At 37.4% G+C, this 18,571-nt stretch overlaps 3 protein-coding genes across 10 annotated transcripts in view; 1 reads left to right on the top strand and 2 right to left on the bottom strand.

The window, feature by feature from the left end:
• Positions 1-115: 115 nt before the first annotated feature.
• On the top strand, positions 116-8,654 carry LOC116028358 (B3 domain-containing protein Os07g0563300). 5 transcript variants are annotated; one of them, XM_031270050.1, is made up of 14 exons: positions 116-225; positions 399-550; positions 1,381-1,462; positions 1,651-1,749; positions 1,852-2,182; positions 2,287-2,626; positions 2,774-2,870; positions 3,067-3,241; positions 5,255-5,334; positions 5,687-6,097; positions 6,894-6,946; positions 7,030-7,143; positions 7,330-7,400; positions 7,583-8,654. In XM_031270050.1, the coding sequence occupies exons 2-14, from the start codon at positions 423-425 to the stop codon at positions 8,311-8,313; spliced, it is 2,712 nt and encodes a 903-aa protein (XP_031125910.1). In that variant the 5' UTR covers positions 116-225; positions 399-422; the 3' UTR covers positions 8,314-8,654. The 5 variants fall into 5 exon arrangements, with proteins under 5 accessions (XP_031125910.1, XP_031125909.1, XP_031125911.1 ...); XM_031270051.1 differs by lacking the exon at positions 116-225 and having other exon boundaries at positions 260-550; positions 5,687-5,789; positions 5,889-6,097; positions 7,583-8,632; XM_031270052.1 differs by lacking the exon at positions 116-225 and having other exon boundaries at positions 260-550; positions 5,687-5,789; positions 5,889-6,097; positions 6,897-6,946; positions 7,583-8,632.
• Positions 8,655-9,043: 389 nt separating this feature from the next.
• Positions 9,044-11,346, bottom strand: LOC116028518. 4 transcript variants are annotated; one of them, XR_004100163.1, is made up of 4 exons: positions 10,653-11,346; positions 10,043-10,427; positions 9,345-9,467; positions 9,044-9,211 (listed from the first exon to the last, which is right to left on the bottom strand). XR_004100163.1 is itself a non-coding variant. In XM_031270250.1 (3 exons), coding segments are annotated over exons 1-3 (990 nt in total). In that variant the 5' UTR covers positions 11,257-11,346; the 3' UTR covers positions 9,044-9,210. The 4 variants fall into 4 exon arrangements, 3 of the variants coding, with proteins under 3 accessions (XP_031126110.1, XP_031126108.1, XP_031126109.1); XM_031270250.1 differs by lacking the exon at positions 9,345-9,467; XM_031270248.1 differs by lacking the exon at positions 9,044-9,211 and having other exon boundaries at positions 9,291-9,467.
• Positions 11,347-14,044: 2,698 nt separating this feature from the next.
• LOC116030904 (ADP-ribosylation factor GTPase-activating protein AGD5-like) overlaps positions 14,045-18,571 on the bottom strand; it is a 5,999-nt gene continuing 1,472 nt past the window's right edge. The window contains exons 2-11 of the mRNA XM_031273272.1: positions 16,997-17,055; positions 16,776-16,866; positions 16,619-16,673; positions 16,446-16,536; positions 16,096-16,327; positions 15,476-15,929; positions 15,254-15,372; positions 14,900-15,097; positions 14,731-14,789; positions 14,045-14,408 (exon numbers count right to left, since the gene is read on the bottom strand). Of these exons, the coding sequence (XP_031129132.1) occupies positions 14,252-14,408; positions 14,731-14,789; positions 14,900-15,097; positions 15,254-15,372; positions 15,476-15,929; positions 16,096-16,327; positions 16,446-16,536; positions 16,619-16,673; positions 16,776-16,866; positions 16,997-17,055 (1,515 nt within the window). The 3' untranslated portion in view covers positions 14,045-14,251. The remainder of the gene's footprint in view (positions 14,409-14,730; positions 14,790-14,899; positions 15,098-15,253; positions 15,373-15,475; positions 15,930-16,095; positions 16,328-16,445; positions 16,537-16,618; positions 16,674-16,775; positions 16,867-16,996; positions 17,056-18,571) is intronic.

Raw genomic sequence — 18,571 nt, forward strand, 5'->3', positions numbered from 1 at the left:
TGAGACAGAGAGAGTATTCTAGATAGAATACGAAAATGAAGTAAAAATTTTGGAAAAAACAATCCGAAAAAGCAAAAAGGAGTGAAAATTACGCATTTGAAAAAAAAAGCCATTCAGATAACGCACGCAGTGAGCAGTCAGAAGACGTCCCAGAGGCTTTGGCCGCTTTGCATTTTTTCATTCAACATTTCACTCTCAACGACTGTTCTGCAGATATCAACACAGGTATATATACGCACACTGACACACACGCTCCATCTCTCTAATGGCCTACATCACTCACTTCGCTTAGGGTTTAGCCGTAGAAGATTTCTGAGTCAACTCGTTTACCTTTATCTTTTTGCGTTTTAGAAAGCGAACTGATATATTTTTTTTCTTTGGTTGCATAATCTGTTTAGGGTTGGTAAGTGGAGTGAATTTTGATGTCGACGTCTTCGACGCAGCCGTCGAACGTTTGCTTTAATTCCAACTGCAAAGAGGTATCGGAGCAGCCGAGGAAAGGTTGGCGCCGCCGGACCGGCGAGTTCGCCGACCTCTGTGATCGTTGCGCGTAAGCAATTTTGCATCCTTTTGACTCTTTTTTGACTTGTTGGACACGTTGCTAGTTTGCATTAGTTTTCTGTAATCTTTATTGCTCTTTTCCGTGAATGCTGGTGAAGAATTGTTTTGTTGACTGGTTGCTTGTTGAGAGTGTGCAAGAGTGGTTGTTTTGTATTTCATTTCTAGCTCCTACTATTCTACCAGCTATTGGCATGTGCCCAGCTCTTTTTCCTTGAGGTGCTTAGTCAGTTAGTCATGTATAAACAGGTGGACTCTGATAAAAAAAAAGGTTCAATGAATGCTTGATTTTATAGGTGATATTTCATTCAAAAAGTCATTTATTGAGTACTTTTTTCTTATTTGGTTGTATAATTTTGCTGTTTAATGTTTACTTGTACTTTTTTCATTGACAGAGGAGTACAAGTGAATAAATTTTAATAAATTATTATTTCTGTAAAATTTGTCAGCACAAAATAACATAAAGTTGGTCTATGCTGTTTATAGATGTTAAGTATAAATTGTTTGTTTGTCTTAACACCAGTGGTTTATATATAAGTAGATGTTAAGTATAGGGATGATATTTGTGGCCACATGATAGCAAGGGACCAAAACTGGTCACCAATAATCTTGAGGGGCCAAAATGATTTTTACCCTTCAAGCATTTACGAAACATTTAGGGTTCCCAAAATCTGACTGAATTATGCCTAGTTCTGCATTGTAGTTAATATCTTATCTATTTTTACTTCAGATTGCCTTGAAAGAGATGTCTCTGATGAAATTTCCACATTTATCATATTAAATTTTGTGATTTTGTGAATTAATAATTTTTATGTGAACTAGCTCTGCTTATGAGGAGGGCAAGTTCTGCGAAACATTTCACTTAAATGCTTCTGGTTGGAGGTCGTGTGAATCTTGTGGGAAGGTGAGCTCAAATTTTATTTTTCTCTGGCTCATCAATCGATAAAATGATAAAATGAAAAAGACTCTTGAATATTCTAAAAATTCATTTTCTTTACATTGGACATGAAGTTACACTTTGGTGGTGCACACCCTCTCTCCTGAAACATTGGGAGTTTTATCAAGTTCTAAAGGATGAAATTCCTTGTGCAGCAAATACATTGTGGATGCATAGTATCCTTCCATACATTTGTACTGTTGGATGCAGGAGGAATTGAATGTATAACATGTGCAAGGAAGAGTTTTATTTTGGTAAGGGTCCTGTATCTGTTTATTATTATTGTTGTTGTTGTTGATGATACTTTATAGAACAGGCTGTTTGATGATTATTTGCTTAATATTTTCGTATTTCAGACGCCAAATCCTGCATGGCCACCTCCTTCTGATTTTCTTCCTCTCCAACCTGAAGGAATTAAAGATTCCAGAAGTTGGACTCCAATAGCTGGTTCTGGTCCAGTGCCATGGCGTCAAGCTCCAAGTTTGTTCAATGGCTCTGTCATTCAAACTAAGTTGCAGCCAAAAACACCCTATGGTGATATCACGGGTTGCATTGACAGACTTCACCTGAATGAAAGACCTCCTGTGTCTTCTCTTGAAAACAAAAGAAAAGAGGAAAACTCTGGAAGCTTACTAAACAGAAGCCTTAAGAGTTGTGTATCAGGAAGACTTGAAAATGAGCATACTGGTATTTCATATTTGTCTTCACTATATGCACAGTTGATTCGATTCAATAATACGAACAAGTTTTGGATTCAAGGCTGAATGAATGAAATAATGATTGTCTCACAGGATTTAGTTGCTCTGAACAGTCCAACTCTTTTTTAAGTGGTACTCAGCAAACAAGCTTATCAAAGAATGATTTTTCTGCTCCAAACTTTCGTTTGACAGTAAGTTCGACGCCGAAAAAAGAAGCAAGTGATCGCAGCAAGGTCTTTGCAACACATATACAACCAACCACACTTTCACCTTCTGTGGGGAAGCAGTCTTGCAGTCAAAATGGCACGGATTCTTCTGGAGAGGCTCAAATGCGCAATGTGAGGTCTCGAGGAGACGGGGGAGGGAAGCACCACTTACTTCCTCGGTATTGGCCCCGGATTACTGATCAAGAACTGCAACAAATTTCTGGAGAGTATCCTATAAGGAGAGCTGGGTTTCCTTTTAAAATTTTATGATGCCCTTATTGAAATATTATAGTTCTTCGACTATTTTCTTGGCATTGCCATGAGTTGCTAGAATGCAAGTCAGCTTTCTTCCCATGACCTTAACTTTGTGTTAGCACAAACTCTGTGATTACTCCTCTTTTTGAAAAGATGCTAAGTGCTAGTGATGCTGGTAAAATAGGCCGTTTGGTACTGCCTAAGAAATGTGCTGAGGTGACTTCCTATACCTAAGAAATAGGCCGTTTTATACTACAGATATTATTCAAAACATTGTTTCATTTTATGATTTCTATTCTCTGATTTAGTGATTTGTTACTAGACATAAAATAAATTCCATCACATGCAAAAAGAAAATCCTATCACAAGATATACTGCAATGTGATTCTGATGAAGTTTTATTATGGCACAGGCTTATTTTCCACCAATATCCCATCCAGAAGGGTTGCCTCTCAAAGTGCAAGATCTTAAAGGGCAAGAATGGCTATTTCAGTTTCGTTTTTGGCCAAATAATAACAGCAGAATGTATGTTTTGGAAGGGGTCACTCCTTGCATGCAATCAATGCAGTTGCAAGCTGGTGATATAGGTAATTAATTGGTTGACCAATGATTTCTTAATGTCTTTGTGTGATGTTTGGGAAGCATATAAATGTATGATTTGTGGAATTTGAAAGATCCAAAGACCTGGCGGGTGGAGAATAACAACCACCCGCTAGTTAGGCGGAATTAGAGATGAAGAATCAAGGAATGAGAAAATGTATTATATACTGAAAGATTACAATATATTACTATAATTCTATGTTTCTAATGAAGAAATATAGTACATATATATACACACACATAACTGTTAATTTAAGCACCTATTCATAAACAGATACAACCCTATAGACATACATAACCCTTTGGTTTTTAACACTCCCTCTCAACCTGGAACATCTGGAAGCTTTAAGCTTGGATTAAAACATACACTCTACCTTACTCTAAATTACAAATGAAGATTAAATGTAGTTAGAGGATAACAGTGTTGAATGGCTTCAGAGAGACGACGCTATGCACAACCCTTGGGAATGAAGATCAATGCACCAAGGCGAAGCTTAACACGGATAACCTCACAACAACATAAGCACTCTAGGACTTGCCAACAACAGTCTTCATCAAGAGCGGCAGAGCAAACAAAGCATGAGCATCAAAGGGGATGTAGTAGAGCCCTAGTAATGACAAATACATCCAAAGAATCAAATAAAGTATGAACACCGAGAACACCAAATGGTGATTGTTGTTTACACCACTTTATAGGATAAGTGAATAACAAAAGGCTTTTGGAAATAAAATAAGGGCCAAGCTTGAAAACCCTTGGGAATAAATATGGTATAGTGAAAATAAAAAACAAATACAGTTATATCAAAACACCCTGGAAATAAGTTTGGCAACAAACCCAAAAAGCCTTCAAACTTCACCAAAAGGTCCAAAGAAGGGCAAAACAACAATTTGGAAATTAGGAAAGCTCGCTGGCGCCTGACGCCAACGACTGTGCAGGATAACTACGGAAATTTTCTAGATAAGGTCACAAAAAAGGTTGAAAACCTTCGAGAATAAATATGGTATAGCGAAAATAAAGAAACAAATACGGTTATACCAAAACACCTTGGAAAGAAGTTTGGAAACAAACCCAAAAAGCCTTCAAACTTCACCAAAAGCTCCAAATAAGGGTAAAACAACAATTTGGAAATTAGGAAAGCTCCTTGGCGCGTGACGTTGGCGACGGTGCAGGATAACGACAAAATTTTCTAGATAAGGTCACAAAAAGGAGAGGAATCCAACGTTGTAGGAGGTGAGATCACAAAATCACCGGAGAAGAAGAGATATGAAAAAAGCCAAATGGAGTTCCGACAATTTGTGAAGGCGCGTGTAGTGGTGGATGACATCGTCGTTTCTTGGGCAAGGTCACGACGTGATTTTGAGTGTGATTGTGGTGGTAGATTTTGAAGTACACCACTATAGACACGTCGGAATCCAAGAGATAGTCGCGAGCTTCTTTTTATGCCAAAAAATTGGAAGGAAAATAGCCTAGGAAAGTCCGAAAGTAGGCTCTAATACCATGGTGAATTTGAAATATCCAAAGGTCTGGCAGGTGGAGAATAACAACCACCCGTTAGTTAGGTGGAAGCAGAGATGAAGAATCAAGGAATGAGAAAATGTATATAATACTGAAAGGTTACAATATATTACTATAATTCTATGTTTCTAATTAGAAACATAGTACATATATATACAGACACATAACTGTTAATTTAAACACCTCTTCATAAATAGACACAACCCTATAGACAGACATATTCCTTTGTTTTTTAACATGATTGGCGAAAAAATTGATATCTTGATAGAAACTAAATTACCAGAGAGGGATTGTGGAATGGCCCTTAGATCAAAATCATATATGGCTTTGACGTTGTTTGATTACTGAGTATTTCTACAGTTGCCATTGTGGGCAGTTCAATGGGGTTATTTGGCTTTGCTTTAGGTTGTATAAATTGATTTTTGTTTGATATTGCACTTCTACTGCTGTTGATTTTATATTGTGATTTCGATTTCTTTTTCAGTAACATTCAGTAGGATAGAACCAGAAGGAAAGTTGGTTATGGGATGCCGAAAGGCTTCGTCTACACCTTCAGCACATCAGGTATGTTCACTATTTAATATATATATATATATATCATAAATTTTATGGTTTTTATAGGTTAATTTACAACAATAATGCATCTTCATAATTGGAATTAAGGATAGATGAAAAATAATACGGAGTATCATGTTTATGAAGGGTAAAGTGGGAACTCTTCCATTAAAATTAATGCCAGGTCTATTAAATAAGTCTTTTGTCATGTGGTAGTTTTTATATAATAAATAAAAATAGAAACATGGAAAATAAGAAAGGTCAACTGTTCATTTTGCTTTACAATTTAAATTCAAGGAAAGGAGGTCTATGAAACCCTTCTACTAATCCTCTCTTTTTTGGATACTTTCTTCTTTTAAAGGGATATGGAACCTCTAATAGTCCAATCGGAGTTCCTACAAATGGTAATGCTAGTACTAAAAACATAAAACCTGGAGAAATCGTGACAAAGTGCTCTATTAAAGGTAATTTAGCATCACCTGGTGTTCTGATAAACAATCGATTTCCTATTTTGGATTCAAGAAATATCTTGTCTGATCTTAATATTAAGTCAAATTACATAGCTAAAGAGGTGGTTGAAACTAAGCCCCCTGTTCGTAGTAAGAGAAAGAATAGCTCCTTGAATTCAAAAAGTAAACGACTGAAAGTTGACTGTGAGGAGTTGATAGAACTAAAGCTCACTGTGGTGCAAGCTCAACAACTGATGCGCCCATCCCCAAATGATACTCCAACTGTCATTGTAATTGAAGGCTGTGACTTTGAAGAATACGAGGTACCAGGTTTTTCTGTAGTTTATAACTATTTGAATAGGTGCATTAACTATTGGTGTATCTGGCCTTTGGTGGCTATTCTTAATTTCTTATGTTACTGTATCAAAACTTTCCAAAATTGAGACTATTCATAAATTTCACTACAAATTTGAAATTTTCATACCTCAGTGCTTTCTATATATAGAATGTTCTCTCATGAGCATGATTCTTCTGAAATACTGGAATGTTGCAGCTATTTTAGGAGGGTGTCAAAAGGGGGGAAGAAAGAAAATCTAAGACTTCAACTTAATGTGAACTTGACCATGTTTTCTTACATTTCTTGCACGTCCTTCTTTAACGAGAATATTTCTTTTTGATTCTATTGTTAGTTTACATGTATGGTCTCTTGGCATAGTTGCCAACACAGTGCATATTCAAGTTTTCATTTTGGTGAAATAAGGAGCAAAGATCACCAATTTAAATTTTGGTCACTGCAAGTGCCACTTTTCTCATTTCTGATGTCACGACATGACTAGATTCTAAAAAAAAAAAATCTCTTCCCCAATTGAACATTTTATTGTCAGCAAAAGCTTAGCATTTTGTTTTTTTTTTAATGTTTATTTCTGTGAGTTTAACTTTTCAGTAGAATGTGCTCAATAGATTATTTTTCTTGAGTATTCTGAGATGTATTGGATTTTGCTTTTGGTCTCATTTATTGATTTATATCAATAATCATAACAAATCTTTATATTTTCTATCAGTCCATCAGAGAAACTGACTTTAAAGTTCTTGTTCCTTCCTTGATTTGGTTCTCTTTAGCAGGATGCACCGATTATTGGGAGGCCTACTATTCCCTCCACGGGCAGTTTGGGGTAAGCGCTTATGCATTTTGACTGGCTTTTAACAATTTTACAATGCACCAATTGACTTTTGATTCTTTATTATTCTGTTTCAGTGAGAAAATCCAGTGGGTTCAATGTGAAGATTGCTTTAAATGGCGCAAGATCCCTGATGATGCTCTTCTTCCAGGCAGATGGACCTGTTCTGAGAACTTATGGGACCCAGACAGGTATCTCAAAGATTAATGATATCCTTAAATCTGAATTCTTTTTGCCTCCTTGGGATTTTCCCGTAATCCTTAGTGTCTGAACCTAATCAGTGCAACATTCTTCAACTGATATTGGAGATGATTTCTCATTTCTATCATATGAAATCCTGTGTTTTGTGTTTGTGAAGTGTTTCTTTCTTTTATTAGATCTGTGTGCTCGGCAGTGGAGGAGTTAACTGTAGAATGCCTTGCAGACTTGGTACCAACCATTGGTAAAGGTACAAATATTTTCCCATCTCCTTCCTTCCATTGCAGTTCTTGAATTATTTGACCCCAAGGAATTCAGAAAGCTTTCTAGCTACTTTTGTTGGTCTCTTATACCTGCACTCCTGTTGAACAATTATCCAGCTGTTCCCCGGCTATATCATAGTTGCAAATAAATTATATGATTTTTGTGCAGCTCCTAAGAAAATGAAGGCTTCTAAGCAGGATATGAACTCACCCGATACCATCGAAGGGCTTGATGCCCTTGCTAACCTTGCGATCCAAGAAGAGGGAGAGGGTGTTTTGGCATCGTCATCTCAGGCCACTACGAAACACCCCCGACATAGACCTGGCTGTACTTGCATTGTCTGCATTCAGCCCCCGAGTGGAAAAGGTCCCAAACACAAGCAACAGTGTGATTGTAACGTCTGCAAATCAGTGAAGCGCCGTTTCAAAACCCTGATGATGAAAAAGGGGAAAAAGCTGTCGGAAAAAGAAGCAGAAGCTGCAGCTAACGTGAATTCACCATGTAGCGATGCGGGAGCAATTAGTCCAACGCATGAAGAGCCCAACAGCGAGAGTTGTCTCGATGACAACACCAACGACATCATTGAGAAGAAATCTTCCCCTTCGCCAATCAAAGGCGAAATAGACCTGAATATGAAGCCCGAGCGAGAGGACTTATCACCCAGGTGTGACTCTGGCGGCGTGATGCGCTTCCTCCAAGACGCCGCCGAGAGATTTATCTGGCAGCGCGGGTTGCCAAGTTCATATGCTAATGGAAATCCAGTTGGACATGAGGTACAGGAGCGCGTAAATTTGAATAACTGTGGTTCTGATGGAAGTCATCAAAAAACATCAGACACGGACCGACATATGGCATTATCTATTGACAATGTTTCCTCTGTGGTACAAGCTGAAAAGTAGGAAGCTGGTTCTATTATAGGTGAAACTATGGTCTAAGAAACTGGGCACCTTTCTGCAACTGCAGCAAAAGTTAATTTTTATTGTAAATTCTTCTAATTCAGCATCATCCATTTTTAGACTTGTACATAAAATGAAGTAGGAATGATGTCATGTAATGATTTCCAAAACCTAATGAAGTTGGTAGTGCCCTTTTCTTAGGCTCTTCTGCCCTTTCTTTTTATGGCATGTCTAGCTATAAGCCTACAACGGGATATGAAGTCTGTGGTTAGTTTGTAAAGTGTCCTTGCTATGTAGAATAGAATATAATATATGCGGAAAACCGTTCACTATTCAGTGGTTAATATATTCTTATATATATGTGTCTGAATAATGTTAGGTGCACTCATAATCCAGGAAGTACAGAGCATGATTTAACAAGGAAAAACACGTTCTTTATACACATTTAAGACATCCACGCTTATGCTGCGTATGAGGGGGGTGGAAAATATAAACCATTTTAATTGGACCACAAAAATATTTTTAAAACTTGACATCTTTTAACTGTGATTTACGTGATTACTATTGACTTTGTTATAAAGTAGTATATTTTTTCTCAACCTATTGAAGCAGAAAAAGAATCACTTTGTGTGACTAGATTACAAAATATTGACAAATATTATAAGTATCTAACTCCATAAAGAATGTTGATTTCTCAATTTCTTAACCACAAAAAAAAAATCTTAGATTAACATTTTAAAATTTTAAAACATATTTTTTAAACGTTTGAAGATGTATTCATCATAAACATCCATTCATCTGAGGTGCCCAAGGAAAAATCAAGTAGCAACCTGTCACTATGGGCCAGGTAGCCTTAGAAAAGGATGGAGTCAATGAGCTTTACGATTAATCCAGCATGGTCCTGCTTAACAATAAACAGATGAGTGTTGGTACATTTCTATTTCTTAGAACCCACAAAAAAAAAAAAAAAAACATGAAAAATAATAATAAAAGCGAAATGGGCATCGCATTGAGACTTTTCCAAGAGAGACAACCATAATGCCGAAAATTTTGACTCCAAGTCGACCAACAATTTGTAGGCTACAAAAAAACTGCACCGACTCCTTTGCAGCTCCCAAGACCACTACTCCTTTCACACACACGTTCTTTGAATCCCCCTATCCATAGATTGGATTAAGAAATTAACACGAACCGTTGAAATTTGAAAACGTCACTCATCTTAGTATTACTCGCTCAAGCATGTTATTTCTTCTTGAATCTCTAGCTCTAAGAGCCTTACACCCCGACTCGATAGAATATCTGGATGAATATAAGCTATAATTTTAAGAAATTACTCTTACACTGTCGCTGATGAGACTTAATTTCTCTTTTTTCTCAAACTTCACCCATGTGTTCAAGCATGTTATTGATCCAATGTCTTAGTGTTGATATGATCACTTATGGAGTATTATTAGATTAAATGAGAGTTTGGTGAATAATTAACCAAAGTCCAAAACAATGTAAATAAATAAATTACAATAAACTATATATGTTCATTTACATAATCTAATATACTTTCAAGATATACAAAACCAAAATAAAAAATAAAGCTTTTTTTTTTTTTTTACTCATCCTTTGTTTTTTAAGGTAAAAAGAAGTCATTTCTTTTTGCTGAGTATTGAAATTTGAAAGAAGAAAGCTAATGTAATAATTCAAAGTTTTGCATTTAAGGCCAAAAGTTGAGATAATTTACTAATTGGCCCCACGGTTGATCATCTCCATGTACTGCTGTAACGACTGTTGTCTCTGTATCCTCATTTCCTCGTTGAACTTCTTTATGAACGCTTCAACTCGCCGGTTCAACTCGTCCTGACTCAGAGACGGCTCTTTCCGCATGATCCACGCGCTGCGAGACGAATGCGTCGGCGCCGCTTTCGGTGACTCCCCGTTGCGCGGCGGCTGATGAGTAGGGTTCACGACGCCATCCGCGGCGGTTATGTGGCGGCTCTGGTTCTCAAGGGCATCGGATTTCCTGAGGTGCCTCGTGAGCGGCACGTGGCGGCCTTCTGTAATCATTCTCCATGTAGTCTCCAGTGTCTCCTGCTTCTTCGGCCTCGACACTCTCAAACCTCTTGAACCTGCGCGAATAAAAATACAGTTAGTTATTGAGATCTCCATTAGGATCCGATCGGAAATCAGAATGACGTATTGATGACGTTAACGAGATTTTAAGGCGACGCCATTATCGACACATTGTGTAGAACTCCGATAAGGCCGACGCCGTCCAAACGGCGGTGTAAGCTGATATTTTGGACTTTTTAATACGGCGGAGTACGTAATAAGTGTGTACGTAGATTGCATACCTTCTGGACTTGCTCTCACGGACGGTTTACGGTGAGCGAAACGTGTCGAAACGAGCGGTTTTTCCGCCGCAAGTGACGGAAGCAGTTCGGTTTCAGGCTCCGGCGGCGGATCCAGGGCAGGATTAAGCACTTCCTTAACCTCCTCAGCAATCGCATCATCTTCAGCTAATTTCTCTTCATTCAAATCCACCATAGAACCGTTAACCACCACTGGCTTCAAATCCAGCTCCTCCGGTGGTTCGTCTCCGAACGCCGCCCTAAACGACTCTTCCACGACCGATTTGTACTCTGGCTGAGCAAACGCAACCAACTCGGCAGGCGGAGGCGTCCTGACAGTAATCAACGGCTGTAACTGACCGGAGAGCTGCTTCTCGAGGCGTTCGTGCTGGAAACGAGAGGCGAATACAATGGCGAGGATGATTCCGTTGATGACGAAGTAAAGGTAAGGAGGCCTGAGCCACGCCATGAACACGCCCCAAATCATCCGGAAATCAAAGAGGAGCAACGGAAGAACAGACCTCATTGCCATCAACAGAGACACTGTGCCTGCAGAAATTAACAGAGTTTTCATCGAGAGAATCACAGTGCCAGCCGATAGAGCCATTTGCAGCGATAGATGCGGTGAGGTTTTGGAAAGAGATCGAATTCTGTGATCTGTATGGAAGTGGTGCGGACTGCGGATGAAAGCTTGGAGCTCAGGCATGGAGGTCCATATATATAGAGACGAAGTTAATGAGAGTAGTGGACGGCTAGACGCGGTTTACAGGCAAAGATAACATCCTAGCCGTCCGATGACGGACATGATATCATTGGCTCAATCCGAGCAGATGGCCCACTAGTATGGGATAAACAAGAAGTGTAATAATTAATATTTAATAATGCATGCTAGTTTGTTAGGCACTGAAACAGTTACTCCATTTATGATTTTCATTCTCAGTTTTTTTTAATTAAAAAAGTATAATCCAAGCGAAGCAACTTGTGTTCAGATGACATGGGGTGACTCTTTCATATAGGAAGTCATGAGATTAATTGATTATTAATCAAATTTACTTCATATCTTCGTTGTAACCTTTTATTGACTAGGATCAGATTCACTTATATTGTATATTTGAGTAAAGACGGTGCACTTTCTCGTAGATCAAAGATATATTAACAAATCTGTAACAAATTATATTATTGTGTTATAAATACATTAAAATTTAAAACGCAATACTCGCATCAAATTTAAAACGCAATACTCGCATCAGATTTCGTCATATTAGGCAAAATGTCATTTCAGCCGTATTTGCTGTGTGTGCATGAACACGTGTACGTAACGGGATAATGTGAAAGAATGAAACTGGTTATTGCGGTCAATGGGGTTGAATGTACAGTTGGTGAAGTGGGTGAGCTGACCGTTAGTAACGGAAGCGCTGCCGCATGATTGCGAAGCCGGGACCTAAGGCTGCGGTGGTACGGTGACGGCTGACGTACTCACACGCGCCTCTTTGTGGTGGGGCACCACCGCTGCCGACCATTCCATCTTCTTCCCAACTACCCACGGATTTTCAAGCAAAAAAATTGTCCCACGAATAGGGACTAGTATGAGAGAAGACTATTGGAAAGTGAAAATTTAAAAATTAGGTCACTAAAAAGTTGTTTGGATTGTTATAAAAAAAAAAGTTGTTTGGATTGAAACTTTTGTCCCACAAGAAATGAAATACTAGTTTTTAATGTATAAGATTAAGTATGGGACAATCTCAACTAAATTAGTCGAACAGTTAGTTTGATAATCATAAGGTTTAAAATCGACTGTCATATAAGAATTGTTTATTAGTATTTTATTTTTGTGACAACTTAGATTAATTTACTTCTTTGTTGTCCTTAGTTGGCTAAGATTTTGAGAACCGACCACCTATGATAATCCGATTAGTTTACTTCTTTATAGTCTTTTATTGATTAGAATAATAGGGTGTGCGTATTTTTTCGTAGCGATAGACAAAAAATAATGAAAGAATCTTTCCTTTATTATATTCGCTTGAATTTATAGACAGTATACTTAATTTCTTAGGATACAATTTCACTCACAATATATGATTCATCTAGTCAAACAATAATTGCCTCTACTCCAAACCACACCTATCGGTCATCTCGAGTCCATACTCCCAACAAATATTACTTTTTTTAATAGTAATTTTTAAATTATAAAAAGATTGAATCTTTTGATTCCTTAAATTATTGCCAATAGTATTATCCGTATGACTATTTATTTATTTATTGGTAGTTGGTACGCATCAGCGTACCTGTTTGTGGCACCTTGCATCATTATCATTGGTTGAAGTTTTTTAATAATTACTAATAATTTCTAAGAAACATTATATTAATTACTTAATTAGTTATTGATTTATAGTAATTAAAATAATTGGACAATGGTTGGAATAGTTTAAAAAATATATTTTTTCTATTGAGACACATATTGCACAACTCAAAATAAGTTTATAAACTTTGCTTTGTTAAACAAGCCACAAGTGCAAAGTTTGAATCTTATCAAGGACTAAAAAGACACGATTTACCACATGTGTATGCTGGCAACAAATTTTGGAGGTTTACAATTGAGTCTTCACACATTTGATACTTTCTCAAGTGGGCGTTCAGTATTGGATGTTCACATGTTTGGCCTTTGCCCACTCCTAATTACGATTGGTTGTATCGGTGTGACTTAATCATGAATTAGGAAAAAAAGTGGTCAAGCAAGTAAACGTTCATTAATTTCCAAAATAGTAATCATATCACGAATTGAAGAATCATATAGCAGGGTAGGTTAATCATGAAATATAGGACAATAAATTTTATGTATTCTTTTAAAATTAGTTAAACTTATGATGATTAATGATTTTTTAAAGAAAGTCTAAACCTAATTCATTCCTAATCACGAAAATTCCTTAATACTTGACTCAAATTCTTAATCAACATTCTTCCCCTAATTATTGGTCTCAATAAAAAAAAGAAAACTTTATCACCAAAACATAAAATTTTCTACTTGGGTAATTCCTAGTACCTTCGCATCCTTGTCGTTTTCATAATGAATGCAAATTTGGCAGTTTCTGAAAAGTCATCGCTTTCACAACAGTGAAAGCAAATCTCCATCTGGATTCCGGTGTGTATATAGTGAAATTCCTGGAAAATTTCATCTGCTTTCGTCTAACTGTAACTGAACATTAATCTTAGTAGTTAGTAGTCTTACGTTACTTGAAACACGGAATTCTATCATTGAATTTTGGTTCCTTGCCGGTGATCAATTTGTTTTTGTTTTTGTCTTTTTTTTTTTAAACAAAAAAAAAAATCTGTTGTCATTATTGAAATTGTACACCAAAAAAACTCAGAATCACAAGAGATAAATCAATCTAAGTCCATTACCACCAAAAAGCCAATAGCTAGCCAACTTAGTTGGGTTCTCCGTCTTTACTTTATCTTTGAACTTTAGAGTAGAAATTTTCTAATAATTTATGGTATCTTTTGGCAAAAAATTATGTATTCTAAATTGCGGGGAAAGGTTTGTGTTACATGCAATGCCTGAAATAAATTTACAATCTTGTATAATAAACTTATAGTAGTAACTTTCATCGTCTTGTAAGTGTTCCTGGCATGCGTGAGAAATCCCGGTTTACTGCCGACTGTGATGCAGCGACTGAGATTGGTGGCAGAGAAGACGGCGGCCTACTTATTCCGGCAGCTGTCATTCCATGAACTGGGGCTACTTGCATTGCTGTATACATGCTGCGATATAATATTTACAAAATAAGTGACAAGAGAAACCCGAAATCATTACTTGAGAGTGTACATTGGATAAACCCACCCTTGTGACCTAAGTCAAGAAAAGACCACAGAAAGGTAAACCAGCCTGCATTGTCAGTAGCTGACTGACTCAAACTATAAAAAGGCCGCTCATGCTGGTTGCCAACTTGCCAAGTCAACAATTTGACTAACTTAGCTGAGGTTGCCACTGAAACGATATATTTCTTGATACTATGAATGTTTTGCTAGATTGGGACTATAGACTTTTTGAACATCTAGTGAGGGAAGGATTTTGCTCTGTTACCTGGAATATGGATAAGGAACCAAAGAAACAGCAACAGGTGAAGGTTGAACATTTCCAACCTGAAACGAAAGTCACGAGATTAAGAACTTTGATGGATGGTTTTGAGGGAGGGGAAGGGGGAAAGGAAAGCGAGAAGCGAAAAAGGGTTGAATTACATCCAGAGCCCAACCTGTTTAAACATTGTTCCGTGGACTGGACCCCCGTTGCTTTGCCAGCTCTGAGAAGATAAATGGTTGCCATAGGGAGTGTGTGGATATGCGATTTGCGGAGCAGCATAAGGCGTGTTTCCAGCAGCCAAAGGACGAGGCGGCTGAGCCTGCATCTCGAGTTGTTGGTGATGGATAGAGGGTGACACCGTAATCTTAGCCTGCATAAATGAGGCAATGTAAGGGGGAAATTTCAGAAAGAATCAATAATGGAAATTAAAAACCCTATGCAGCTTTGTTCTTCTGATTATAACTCACACGAGTTATGTACTCAAAACTCTAGGGCTAATCAATCCCCTTGGATTAAGAGGTCTTACAGGTTGGGTATTCCAATTGAAATCTTTCATCAGTTCTTCGATCCCAGGATCAAATTTGTTTTTGCTTTTTGTGACGGTGGAGGAAATATTCTGCTGTTCAACTGGTTTCGCTCTTGCACCTGAACATTTAGGAAATTAAGTTAGCGTTAAATTGGCCAAGATTTCAAAACTCAAATTTTTGTGCTTGTCTAGAGCCAACTGGCTTTGAAAGGACTAACGTACAGTTAGATTCCACAGGTGGAGCACACGTTTTTTTGTAATCTTCTTTAGGCTCTTCAGAGTGCTTTGAAAGGGCCGACATACATTGAGATCCCACAGCAGGAGTAGTCAATTTGCTGTCGTTTTCTTTAGCCTCCTCCGTGAAGAGCATGTTAAAGAGTTGAGTAGCGTAATCAACTTTAGGTACTGAGGAAACGGGTTGGCCATCGTCTCTTGGTTTTGGCTTTTCGACCTCAGAGGAGGCTAGTTTTGAATTTTCAATCACTTTCGGTTTGGAATCGGGAGTTGATGTATTAGGGACACTGGGGCTCAGAGTTTCCCTTTCAGAATCAAATGAAGTTGAATTTGACTTTTCGCCTGAGGTAACTTGAAAGGCTTCAGTTCTTGGCTTTTCCTTTTCAACATCTAGGTTGGCTGGTTTTGAAGTTATGACAACTGGCATGGTATCCATGCTAACCTGTTCGGTAAGTTAAAACACCACAGATTAATGCAATAGAATACAGAATGTGGAAAATCAGCAGGATCGTGATCGTGGAAGAGCAAAACTATATACTGGAACCCTATGAATGAGAAAAAAAAAATTTATTTAAGAAGAGGAATGGTTTAAAGTTTAGACTATTAACCTTCTTTGCAAATATAGACGATCCAGGACTGCTTGTGCTCTTTCGAAGGACTGCAGCTGTATCTGAATTGGGCGGCTTTTGGTTTTCCCTCTCTTCAGGGAATCGATTGCACTCTCTTGCAAATCCAACTCGTTTTCTAGTCCCAGGATCGAGCTTGTTTGATTGCTCTTCTCTGTCTGGCGTAGAGATTTTTCTATTCCCATCTCTTGAAATCCATCTTTTCTCCACATACCTAACAAATTCATTTGATGTTATGCACAAACCGGCAAATAGTTATCTATCCAGGGCGAGAACAAGAAGGCTAAACCAAGAAAAACTTAGTGGGTACCAATCAGTCTACGATGTCATACTTTGCACGGATAAAATTTTCGATTCCAACTCTGTTGTACTTGGGAGGTAGTTCAGCTTCCCAATAGCTATTTGATTTCTCGTTTCCCATTGCTGAAAGCAAGAGCGAGTCATGTTAGTTATAGGTCTGCAACTTCTCAGAATGCTTAACAAAAGTAGAACCAATCACGCTTACTTTTGATAAATGCAACCTGCTCTGGAAGCCATGTATCTAAAGTCGCAGATCTCACCTGGAAAAAACAACAACACAGCATGATTTTAACACAAAATCCCGGTATTCTAAGACATTTCAGTGACAAGCACAAACTTTTCAACGTGGAAAAAGGAGGCACCTTTGATATATGTACTCCAAGGCCTCGGTGAACACCAGAACATTGCAAGCATATGAAGATTCCTAGGTTCACGCTAGCCCATCTTGGACCTCTGCATTAAATCATATACACATTGCAAGTACAGACACCCTATATATTACTTTTTCCCCTTACAAAATGTAATTATGTTAAGTTGGATAGTTTACGGGGAAAAATCGGTTTATGATACTAATATTACATACTTGCTCTTGCAATCAGCACATTCCCTGTTCTCTGGCAATTTAAGTAGCCCCTCAAGTATCTGTAAAAGGAAAGGAGACAAGAATTATAGCGTTTTTTACTATGTGCAATCAAACATAAACAGAATAAAACATAGAGTTCCATTAAAGCTAGAAGGTGAGGCAATTACTCCTACCTCTTTAAGATAAGTATCAAACAAGACAGCATTCGAACATAATCTTTGCAATGTGCCTTACTGGCTTCCTATTTTCATAACTATGATTTTGTTGACAGTATAATAACAAATTTTCCCATATACCTTCAAATTGAATCTTCAACCCACCCACCCCCCACACGTAATTTCTGCACAAGGATACTAAGAAGTGAGAATAGTACTAGATCTCCAAATAAATCTTTTTGAACTGGTAAAAATATATTGAGTATGATTTTTGCAAGAGACTCGAGTCCAATAAACTATCAATCATCAAGCCCAATAAATTGCCTCTCTCAAAAAATTTTTTTAAAAAAATATCATTCAACCATCTACTAACCCTCCTATCAAAGTGGGGCACTAAGAATTTCCCATTTGGAAGCATATCCTAAATAGTCTACCTGTCTTAATCATAAAATACATTATTAAAAAAATGCAACCAATGGTATCAGTTCCTCTCTTATCCTTGTACCCTTCTTTTCCTAATATGCCAGATAGTAGCAACACCAATCCTACAATGCAAATGACTACAACCCCATCTACCATCTGGCAAACCTCTTATTACAAATATAATCAAAAACCAAGATTGGGACCCTAATTCACTAACATTTCTGCATTATTGCTTGTGAATGATTGAAACACCTCAATCTTTTGGCATGCTATTAGTGTAAAACAAATCAAAGTGTCTCCATTCTACACCCCAATGTATACAGCTGGTGCTAACCAAAGAATATCCATGGCCTCACTATAAAATTTCAACATGAGACACAATTTGAAATGCGGGCCAACTACCAAACACCAAAAATTATTAAAACAGCACAAAGTATTAGCTATAGAACACCAAAGGGCAACAAAAGCCATAGATTAATTTATTTTCTCTTTTGTAGTGCAGCTAAAGCATTATATAACTGGATGCCCCCAATGTTGCATATTTTAAATATCTAAACCAGGAAGGTTAGCCTACCAAGCAGAAGAAACCAAATACTTAAGACAAGTTTATTACAGATGTCCAAATGTTAGGTAATTTATAGGTGGGGAACATAAATATTCTGCATTTCTACCTGGGACTAAATAACTTTAGCACCTGTCAGACCTGAGGAAGACATAAAGTTTGGAAGAAGTGAAGAACCTTTTTTTAGGCAGTATTTTCTCAACATTCCCAGAAACCGGATTAATATTAGAACTGTGAAGTGTGAACACATCCAAAAAAGATCAGTTTTTTTACCCCCTGGAATTAAAATTTATAAAATCTTCTTAAATATAATTACTGTCCCTAATTTCACAGAGCTTCAAAAATTGGATGATCGATTGAAGGAAAGGTAATGAAATGAAACAAAGGTGGGCATCGAAATAAAATTACAAAAAAAAAAAAAAAAAAAAAAAAAAA

The sequence above is a fragment of the Ipomoea triloba genome, chromosome 9 (genome assembly GCF_003576645.1).
Source record: "Ipomoea triloba cultivar NCNSP0323 chromosome 9, ASM357664v1".
Lineage (NCBI taxonomy): Eukaryota > Viridiplantae > Streptophyta > Magnoliopsida > Solanales > Convolvulaceae > Ipomoea > Ipomoea triloba.